The 12,221-nt window shown below is 31.8% G+C and overlaps 1 protein-coding gene across 1 annotated transcript in view; it reads left to right on the top strand.

Annotated features, from left to right (window-relative positions):
• LOC123703990 (homeotic protein distal-less) overlaps positions 1-12,221 on the top strand; it is an 87,630-nt gene that overhangs the window by 70,555 nt on the left and 4,854 nt on the right. Inside the window, exons 4-6 of the mRNA XM_045652216.1 lie at positions 10,695-10,824; positions 11,472-11,659; positions 11,981-12,061. Coding sequence (XP_045508172.1) covers positions 10,695-10,824; positions 11,472-11,659; positions 11,981-12,061 — 399 coding nt within the window. The remainder of the gene's footprint in view (positions 1-10,694; positions 10,825-11,471; positions 11,660-11,980; positions 12,062-12,221) is intronic.

The following is a 12,221-nucleotide window of genomic DNA, read 5'->3' as shown; positions in this document are numbered from 1 at the left end:
AAAAGTAGCCTATGTCCTTTCTCGGGTATCAAAATATCTCCATACCAAATTTCATGAAAATTAGTTCATAGTTTAGGCGTGATTGAGTAACAGACAGACAGACAGAGTTACTTTCGCATTTATAATATTAGTATACATACTTAGTATGGATTATTCACTTTAACCTTTTTATATAAATCTTCCATATCCAAAGCCACTTATTCAATATCCTTCAATAATTAAAGAAAGCAGTCTAAAGTTAAATCAAACGCGAAACGTAAAATCTAACCCCATAATTTGTACAGATAAAATTGAGTCCAATTAGGCCCTTTCAAATTTCAACCATATGTCTAAATTATCTGGTCTCTAACTACGCTAGGGTTGCGAAAACTCCCTTTATAATTACAATTAGCTGATAGCATTATTCGCGACAGCCCTTGGGGCTAATCAAATCATCATTGTCTGGTTTGAGATGATTTTAATGGGGTGAGGATATCTACCTCTAAAGTTTGAGTAAAATAACAGATTAGGTATTTATTATTTCAAAATAATTTTATTTAGAAACCAAAAGAAAAGTCACAACACGAAATAGATGAGAGGAAAGGGCAAAGGCATATCTTTTTAAAATATATCAAAAACTGCTATAGCGAACCTATATAAAACTTTAAAAACAGAGACTTAGGGACTCAAAACCAAAATTTGAATGAAGGTACTAAATACGCAATCATTTCGAATTTGAATTTCCTCATTCCTCCTTAAATGCTCTGACGAGCGGCACGTGCCCATAATTATATTTATTCTTATATTAATTTTAACCGTGACGGGAATGATATATATATCGCAGTAAAAAGTTCAATTACTGTCCTAAAATGGTAAGGATCCTGGAACGCTTACGCACTGGGCAAACGTCGGTCGATACCAATGAAAGTCATCGAGATCTTGTTTCGAAACTGATTGTTGTGTGGATGTGTGTATTTATTAAATGTTCATAGAGAAAGGTTTAAACTTATAAGAAGAATGAGGTAGATATTGTAAAAGGGTCATCTAGTTTCTTGTGTAATACGTACATTATTCTGCCTTCATTTATAGTTAAGCATTTTGTATTTATTGAAAAATTCAATTTGAATTGTTATATAATAGCCTATCTTGATTAAAATGAAAAATAAAATACACAAAAACCTCAATAAATACCATAATAATATGTCACATGATTTACTCATTATTTTAAAACCTTCACAAGCCGCGTGTCGTCGCACAGTGCGTAAACATAATACATTGAATAATTCATGAAATCGGTTTTGCTCATCTTTAGTGTCAATACGAGATAGCTGCAAAAAATTATTTACTCTTCAATTTGGCTGTGGTATTGCTCTGTACATATTCATTGACTAATTAAATTTATCTGATGGTGGGTTGTTCGGGTAAGTTCGGTTGTAAGAATGAAATGCACTATTAATAATTATTAATATACGTAACTTTGGAAGCTCTATTAGAGTACAGCTTACTATTAATAATGAATTATTATTGATTTTCGAGACTTTAAATGCGATATATATTAGAGTAAGTACAACAAACTTTTGCGTGTGGTTATATTGCAACTTAGGAATATCGATTTTGATGTGACTTTCCTGTTTTGGTAGTGCTTTTTATTCTGAGTGGGTGGTTGTGCTATAAATGAGGCTCTAGAAGCGATTTTTCCGGAGTTTGTAATGAACTTTCAATATATCCGTTTTACCAAATTGTTTACTACTTTTCTCTCGATCGACATCCAAAGAACATTCTAGTCGAGCTTTACAAGAAAATTTTCTTCATTTTTTCCAAAGAGCACGAAATAAGACACGTTTTAAACTGGTCAAAAAAGCCCGACCTATCAACGCGATAAATATTAATAACCAAGCTAACAGGCAGGGCAGGTGTCAAAACGCAACGAAATCTAGTGATGTGCGAGCCCCGAGCGCTTTTTATCGATAAAACGGGGTGCCGGAAAAAGTGACATGCCCGCGCATCGCAAATAAACCGGCGTCGGCGAATATAAAGACATTGCGGGAGATGCGAGCGGGCTTTCACCGGCCGCAAAAAGGCGGTTCGTTTTTGTTGGGAACTGCGATTCTTACAGCGGGATTTGTGAAATTCTAAATGAGCGCGTGTAGCGATTTGAGCGCTCGGTGCGCGTGTGATGTTGTCGACTGTCGATGTTTTATGACTGCACTGTTTGTAAGTGTATGAATTTCTTTCTGAATCAGATAAAACATTGCTTCTCTTATAATACGTCAGAGTAAATATAGGTAATGTGAACGATGATTAGAATTTTACGTTTCCTGTATAAGCAAGAGCAAGAATATACATATTATAGAAGACATTATTATTTATAATTGCACCAAATACTGAGTTTAATAGTGCCGGTAGAAGCTCGAAGAAATAAAAATAAAATTGTATTGAAGGTAATCTACCAATAAAAGAATTCAACACAAATTTGTAAAACAATACATCCTCAATAAAGGCAAATAGAAGCCATGCCCTTGACAAAAAGTCTAGGTCGTTTACAACGATATACGCAGGTCAAATACCTCAACAAAAATAGTATCCCATTCGAATCCATCCCATCTAAAGTCCTATACAAAAGAACTAACAGATCACCATTCATTTGATCCATTAGTGACGCGCGTTAGAAAAACATCGACATCGATATACCTACCGAGTTATTAGCAATGAATGAATGATCCATTTTACACTATTGAGTCGTTAATGAATAATTTATGTTATCTGTGACACTGTGGTGTGTATGTTTGACAAGTGACGTTGCAAAAAATATTTTACGATGCGTTTTATTAATTGTTGTGTGCGTCGAGCAATAATTGTGAAAAGTCTAGTGAGATAAAAACGGTAATAGAATAAAGTTGACTTCACTTCGGTTGGATAAGAATAAGAATACTTAGCCCATAACTATGTGGTATTATATTAAGTGATAAATTATGAACTTGACCACTATAAATTTCCTTACCGACTCTACTCAACTTAGTCCTGAATAAAAATTAAAAACTGTCAAAAAATCACCTGTGATATTTTATAGTAATTTAGCTTACTAATGGTGAATGAATAGTCAAAAACGGTTCAGTATCTCCAGAGATTCTTTCAAACAACTAGCATATTTTTTGAAATAGAGTTATTTCTACACTATTTAAAAAATTACAACTATTGCTGCAGTTTTCAAATAGCCTTCAGTTATAGATAACGTTATCAGTGAATGCATTCTTCATTTTCTTTTGATTATGAAAAATTATTTTTTAATACGAACTGCGGGCATAACCAGTCTGTATTTTAACAAATAAATACATTAAAATTAACCAATGTATTCTGTTAAATCGTACTTAAATTGCTATAACGAATGCAATAATTATTTTATTAATAAATTATATTATTATTGAAGACAAATTCAAGTAGAGTCGAGCCAGTGTGACCGTCGTAGGCCACTTGACGTATTTGTGCCAAATGGACACAGAAATACTTGGAGTTTCCTGCTAATTATAATTATTATTTGTTGGATTATGTTTCCATAATATTTGCGAGATTTTTTTTAAATAGAGAAGTATTTGCGATAGAGCGATTATATTTGAGTCAATTTTTTAATTTTAAATGTTGTTAAACAAGGTATATATTATATAACTATATACCTATTGAATAAGAAAAGAAATGTTAGCAAATGTATAATGTACCCTTATTTAGTCATTCATTTCATGCTACTTATATTATACACTGAATCATTATTTTGTTTAGTCTAATGATTTTCAAATAAAACATCTTTGTAGCAATCCAAAGACAACTCTACCTCCTTTCAAATGAAGCAATCCCTTTAGCAAAACATTAATCCATCCGTAATTATAAATGAAAATATATAATGACAAACGTGCCGCGTTATCTTAACCGCAAGTTAGTACTAATTCATGCATATTTATATTATTATATCAATGTTTACATCGCGCATAAAACTGACGGCTCGTTATCTAGTTTACTGGCTAGTGTCAAGTTGCTTTATCGACATGCTAATTTTACCTCTGTGACATACTTATTTTTTGCGACTCCATGACTTTTTGTGTTGGGAATTTTACTTTTTTAAGAAGTGTTGTGAGACATAGTGAATTGGTATTGCAATTGTAGTTTCTTGAGTTTGATTTAAGTAATTTGGTGCTAAATATTTTAATATGCAATAATGTATTTAGATTTCAAGGGATGACTATTGATTTAGAAATTATGGCGTTATGGGAAAATGATAAGAGTTGTTGTTATTTTCATGCTTGTGTATTACATATTTTAGTGACAATAAAAATATCCTTTTCATTAAATTTAGCGTATCCAGAACCTTTCTTCCTAACATGTCGTAGAAATATAGATTGGTACATATCTAACCTTTTCATACACCTATAACGCCATCTCTTGGTGTGTATACGAAACAAATCAATCTATCACATAAACCATCGTTTACAATTTAAAAAACTATAAATAAATACACAGTTTTACATATCAAGCTATCTTCGTGAGAAGTCGAATCATGCTAATTCGTTTCTTGCGCAGCATTTTTTTATTTGCATTTATTATAAAACTGGGAAACTAAAAACAGTAGTTCTTGTCAGAACATACTATTAGACATTGTATTACATTTAGTCACGGGATGTATTAGCATAAACAATTGTAGGTTGTCTATGAATGGTTAGCATGTAAATGCCCCGTGTCTATGGTCGGAAAAAATTGAACGAGATTATCTTTTTTCGTATTATGTAAGTTACACTAATTTGACAGCTGTTATGTAAATAAAAACGTTTATGGTTTTCAACGGTAGTGTTTTGAAGTGCTTTGTTTTATGTGCAATTAATTTTTGCAATTGTTTATTGTATAATTAAACTGTGAATAGATTGTGTGTTTAATTAAAAACATTTATATATCGCCGAAAAGTTTTCCTAAATAAATTAATAACGTAGGAAACACCGCCAATAAAAACTGACTTAAAATTTAAAATGGTTTCATACAATGTATATTCCAATCATCATTAAAACTATAATAATTTATGTAATTCCACAAATAGTGCGTAAGCAACTCCATTGTTTGTTTTCATTGCAAATTTAATTTTAAGCATAAATCCACTCCATGCCACTCAACGTCCATGGCATGCAGTTTTGTAGCTACTGTTTTTTTCTACAAAAAACTAAAGAACCGCGTTATGCACGATCGAGCACGCATTAATATTAATATATTATTAATTATTTATTCCGCTGCCATTCACAAATTGAGTTGTGATAGACTGATAGATTTATTCATATGTTTGTTTGTATGGTAGTGTGTAGGTACGCAATGGATGTACAATTTGAGATAGTAACTAGCAACGAATACTATGGATAAAATGGCTGATTGCACTAAATGATTGATAAGTAATTTACAGGTTAAGCAACAGCACTGTTAGTTTAACGATGGGTAACCATTAAGGTCATTTAACTTCGTGTTTTTATGTCTTATGCATAACTTGTTCATACAACAGTTTGTTATCCAAAGTTTAATTAAACCACCATTAACAGTTAGTTGAACCAAAAAATACTAGGCAAATTGTTTTTTGTTCATTTGTATTACATACCTATTTATAATAAAAATTTTATACTTATCATTGTGGTAGATTCTAACAAAATTGGCTAAATGTTTGCGTAGAATCGATTACCAAAGCTTATTTTCGTAAAACTACGTTACAAGGCTTGTTCTGAGTAATATTTTGACAGGATATAAAAATACATTCCGAAACTGTATCTATATTATCTCAAAATTAAATATATAACCAACAATTCGAAATCGAACACAACTAAAGAAATGAACATTACTTTGGTTTGGTTGCTAATTTACCGCAAACACAATTTGACACTCCTCTAAAACAGATAACATAAATTTACATTTTAACCATCACTACAGTCGAGTATATAACAAAGTCGCTTTCCGCCGTCTGTGTGTCTGTAAGCTTAGATCTTTAAAAATACACAACGAATTTTGATGCAGTTTTTCTTTTTAATGGATAGAGAGATTTTCGATCAAGTACTATACCATTGGTTTATAATTTGTTAGGTTTTAGGCAAAGCGAGCGAAACTGCGCGCGGAAAGCTAGTTCTAACTAAATTAAACAACTAATTCAATCAACATTACTATATGTAGTGACAAATACATTTTACCACGATTTAAATTCCCTCTCGCATAACCACATCCCGAGTGTTCGAATAGCTGTATCCGAAGTTCTGAGTGCTATGCGGTCTATGTCGGTGCCGCTTTATACTCGCCGACTGTAGGTATGCTGCCGCGGATTGCATACCGTCGTCCAGTGACGAAATGTGGGAAGACTTAGTGCTTGAATGTGCTGGCTTTTTAGTAGCGGTGTATACGTGTAGTTAGAGCACAGATAATATAATACTATACTTGGTAAGAGTCAAGAAGCTTTTATCACTGGAGATTTCAGTATGAACATTAACTTGTAACAAGAAAATGTGACCTTGAATGACGCCTGTATGTTTTTTTATCTCTTTCTGTGGGGGTGACCAAGTTAGGTGTGAAAGGGATAAAAAACATACAGGCGTCATTCAATGTCATATTTTCTTGTTACAAGTTAAATGTTCATACTGAAATCTCCAGTGTATTAGATATAAGCTTCTTATATCTAATATGGTAAACAACTAACGAGAGTTGTATTAAATAGGTATTATGGGTAGTAATGAGAGAAAAGTTTTGTTTGTACGAAATAAGCTCTAAAAGATTGATTTGAAAAATACTTGTAAAAAGTACAAAGCCTAGGTTTGATACAAAATTGGGAACTTTATCTTATAGGAAAATTCAATTCCTCGCTCTCTTATGTCTGCTCGTTTATTTGAACGAAATAAGACCCAAAAGTAGTGGAACGGTGTTAAAAATTATTGCAAAAGTACAGAGCCCACAGTTTTCTTATGACATTTGGTACCCGAAAATTAAATATGTCGCTCCATGATATAATTTTATTGTTGCCAAATAGGACAGTATGTACGAATTCACGAATATTTGCAGACCCTTTTTTGGTATGACTATTTTTTCTCAATGACGAATATCCCTCTTACGCTAAATTAAAGGTGACCGACCACTACACTAATAAATATTTTAAATTAGTTGCTAATGTGTTGTATCCCTTAATAAAAAGCTTACGTAATAAAAGCTATAACCAATAGAATAAGATAGGTATCGAGGTTAACGCGTAGATTGACCTGCGTAATAGGGGTGGGGTCACGCGTAGGGATGTGTCATTTATATCGATAAATGTTTGATAAAATATTATTGTCGATATAATTTGCTTTACTAACTATTTGGTGACTGGTATAGTTTACGTATATTAATAAGTAACTTTACTTAGATTAATTTACTTAGATTTAGCATTTACATTAATAAATTTTAATTACGTATACGTTATTCGTACATAACTTAGTAAAAGGGAAATTTGATATATTTGATTTGTTTTTTATTCATAAATGACTCTATAGGTAGGTATTTATATCTCCAAACTTAAAGGGTAAAATTTAAAAAAAATATATGATACTTAATAACAATATAAATAAACATAAAGAGCAATCTGGTAATATTCCAAATAGCAACAACTATATTTGGCGTCATTTAAAAAGCCATTAAATATTATGACTAAAGCCATAAGTTCAATAATCAATTTGACACCAATTGGTATGTAACATTGAATAGAATCAATTGATTTTCAAATGGACTTCATAAATCTAATAAATGTTTATTTCATACAGCTAATGTAACATGTATACAGTGTCTTAATCATGTACTTGATACTTGATTATCGAAAATTTATTAATTACACTTGAGGTAAATGGCATACAACTGAAATATTTTTACTACATATAGTGAAATTTAATTAACAACCCTCTTATGTCTTTGTTTTTTACTTCGAAACGTGCATAAAAATTGAATAGAATTATGTAGAATGAAATTTAAGAAAAACACCATCAATAATATTTTGACAGGTAATGAAGTGATTATAAGAAAACCCGTCATAATACTTTAAAAATAACCTTGACAGAAAAAATAATATATAATTATCACAAAAAACTGTCACTGCGAACCAAATACTAAATAAGCTTCTAGATTCTATCGATACGATACAAGCCTTGACTTTTTTAAGAATGAATCGTCAATAAAGATATATAAGCCAATATTTACTACGTGAAATTTATATCCATTGATTAAAATACCTCAATACTAGTTTCAGGTTACGTAATACATAATTATAACCACGAATCTTGGTTGAATTGTTATTTTTATCACGTTTTTGCGTACCGTTAATAAGATTTCATTTTATAATGACTGTCATCGCGCCTTACGAGCGAATGAATGTTTTTGATGGTGCACTTAATTAAGATAATTATTATTTTTAAATACGGTTAAAGTGTTTATTTTAACGTGTCGCGACTTTTGAAGTAAACCGGTTATGGTGGGTAATTAAAGGTATACAAATAGTGTTTTTTCGTTCTTTGATTGGGAAAAGGTCTTATTTAAGTTTTATTAAATATATTATGCTGATCATTGGTTATTAATTATGATTGAAGGGTTATTAAGAAAGTTATTACTGTCTCCTCGGATCTTTTGACTATAAGGATCGTTTTAGTATGTAAAATTTTAATACTGTGGTTTATTATATAAAAGAACGGGACTGCATATTAATTTTTATAAGTAAAATCATTAAAATTATTATAACTAATATAGTAAGAATATAATAAATGATTAAATGTATTCAAAACATAAAATATTGTATATATGCTCAATTAAGAACAAATACCAGTTTCTATGTTAAAGAAAACGTTCACTTTTAATAAATTAATATTTTATCTCTCCATCAATGATTATAATCGATACCATAATACTAATTGAATCGTGTTCTCACTAATAGAATACACAAATTAATCAACTAATTTGTTTTACATCGATAAAATTAATTATCGACAAATAATATCGACACAGTCACGTCACTAACGGTGTAACGACTGCCAAGCTCCGCCCTCGTACATGACATCTATAAATATAGTACATCACTATGCGTAGGGGTGGTTCGGAGAATTTAGAGCCATTGTAAGTTTGGTTAGCTTATGTTAAGCACGCGACTTCGCTTGTGTGTGAATATACTAGATTTAATTCTTGGTAACTTTTAATATTTTCAGTACTGTACGTAAAAGCAATGTACTTATATATTTTTTAATTACTTAATAGTCCATCCTTCCAAATCCTTTATTCAATCATTCTGGATATGTTCTTTCTAGCTTATTTGTGAGTTAAAATAAAAATTCTTATGATTTATAAATATTATAGTTGGTTGACTGACTGGTTGGCTTGGTTGGTAGTGGCCCTGCCTTCCAAGCCAGAGGTCGTGGGTTCGATTCCCACCCGGGGCAAATCTGTGTCTGGGTGTTAATTATATATATAAGTATTTATTTAAAATTATATATGTATGTTTATCTGGTTTCCATAACACAAGCGAAAGCTTAGTATGGGATCAGATCGTGCCGTGTATGAAAAATTGTCCCGAAATATTTATTTATTATTATTATTTATAGTAGAAAAGGTTATAAGATATGTCTGATGATATCCTACTGCTATTATAGACGCGATGTAAAATTTATAAGGGAAAAATACAATATTTATCATTTGGTTTCACGAATCTTGTTTGTTACTCTTTTATGAAAAAAGGCCTATCTGAATTAAATAGGCTCTTAAGATTTTAAATCTGGTTGTCATCAAACCACGATTGTAGTTTGTACTTCAAGATAGTTAAGCATGTTTTATCTAATACAATTTTCTTGACGGAATAAAATATTACATTATGTATCTAAAATAATAATCACCCGGATGCATTTGCCGCCATTGAAAAATATATTATTATTTCACATTCTATGAAGCAGAAGTATCAATATAATTACTAGCACGGTACATCGGCTATGATTATTTTTTCCTCAAACAATTATACACGCAAAAACGGGCGAGGTCGCGGTAATAACACTGTATTATGTAATACGGAAAGTTGTTTTTGTTGGATAGAGAAAATTTTACTATATGTAAACTATAGAACCTCTGAATAGATAGAAATTAGGATATGAAGGTTTTCGGTTGATAAAAGGGGTATAGTTTTTTAATTTATTGGCTTTCTCGAGCTTAATTTTAAACTATATCTTATTCTACTAAATCTATATATAAATATATAAAACTCAAAGGTGACTGATATAGTGATCTATCAACGCACAGCCCAAACCACTGGACGTATCGGGCTTAAATTTGGCATGCAGGTAGATGTTATAACGTAGGCGTCCCCTAAGAAAGGATTTCCCGAAATTCTTGCGGGAACGGGGAAAAACGGGGATGCACGTACAAAGTCGTGGGCGGAAGCTAGTTTTCTAATATAGAAGCTACATAAATTAATATAAACAGGACATTGTATACAAACTGAATTATAAATTCCATTCCCTAGTTCTTAAATCATCATCGTATCTGCAGCCATCATTTACCAACCAATACAAATCTTTGCATATTCCCTAGCGTCTTTAATCTTTTTAGTAAAGTTTTACGCAACGACTGCTGTATTTACTATTTAAAATGTATCCTCTTTGTAAATACTACATAATAACATATAATAATCAATATCTAACAAACAATTTACTCCACAGGTGAAGATCTGGTTCCAAAACCGTAGAAGCAAATACAAGAAGATGATGAAAGCCGCCCAAGTGGGCGCGCCGCCCCCCAGCTTAGGCCTCCCCCCTGGAAGTCCGCCGAATAATAATCAATTGTTACATGGTAAGTTATTGAATTAGTACTTTTGCTTGTAATTTCCAGAAAAGAAACGGTATTAAGATATCTCCATATCAAATTTCATGAAAATTGGTTCAGTAGTTTAGGCGTGATTGAGTAACAGACAGACAGACAGAGTTACTTTCGCATTTATAATAATATTAGTATGGATTTTGTATGTTTTTATGAAACTGACTCCTTTAAGCTCTATACATAGTTAACAATTAATTCATACTTTGACTCATATAAAGGTGACAATAGGTACAATAATAATTTCGAGAGTTTATCAAAAGCGTGTTCTTTAGTTATAGTATATTTATTTATTCCCAAACACAAAGATGGATAGAGATATTTAATAAACCGACGTTCAAAAAATGAACAAGCTCCTGAATTTCTCGCACTTATTTTCATTTCATTTTTGAAGTGAAACTTTTTTATTCGCGTAGTCCGTAGTCCGTATACGTCCTAGCGTAGCGGAAAGTGACGATTTTGGTATCTTTGAATCTTGCCAAAGAAGTTTCACTTCTGCCACGTGCACTCGGCACACACGCTTGTTTTTGATTACATAAGGAGAAATAATTTCAATTCCTAATGAATTTTTCAGATCATTTTTTGTTTAAAATGTGTAGTTACATATAGCTCTTTGCTCCCAGGTGGTGGCGGAAGCTCTAGCGGGTCCCAGCACTCCCCCTCCGCGTACCAGAGTGGGCCCACACAAGCCCACAGTCCCACGCCCAGCTCCACGCCCGTATCAGAACTGTCCCCGGGCCTGTCCCCCACGGGGACACCCTGGGATGTGAAGCAGCCGCCCCAACAGTCTTGGGATGTGAAGGTTGGATATGTAAGAGGATATTTTGAAGATTTAAACAATATATTTAGAGAAAATTGAGTTTAATATAGAACCTAATAAGACCTATTGTTATCGATTCTTTAAGGACTACCTATCCTTCTTAGTTAAATCGCATGATCGATAAATTGTTTAGTGAAAATTGCCGTCATAAGTAGGTACCTAAATAGGATGTTTTTGAATAATTCGATTAGATTTAGATTTCACTTTAACTTTAAAATAATGCAATGACTCTATTAAAAACATAAAATTTTTTGTTAGTAACTAATTAAACAATGCATAAATAAAAAAATCTTATAAATATGTTTGTTACAGCCAAACGCAGGACGATCGCCTGACGGTACCTCATGTGATGTTAAACCTCATCAGCAGTCGTGGGATCCCAGGGTTGGATACGTAAGTATTTATAAAATTGTTATATAAGATTGTATATGTAAGATGTTATTTATTTTAATATACAATATTAACTTTGCAATAATAAAAACAGTCCCTTTTTGCGTCTATTTTGCATTATACACAAGACAATTAATTTTTATGGAGCTTTTTCGAAAGATAA

The sequence above is a fragment of the Colias croceus genome, chromosome 28 (assembly GCF_905220415.1).
Source record: "Colias croceus chromosome 28, ilColCroc2.1".
Lineage (NCBI taxonomy): Eukaryota > Metazoa > Arthropoda > Insecta > Lepidoptera > Pieridae > Colias > Colias croceus.
This window is presented reverse-complemented; position numbering and strand designations above follow the sequence as displayed.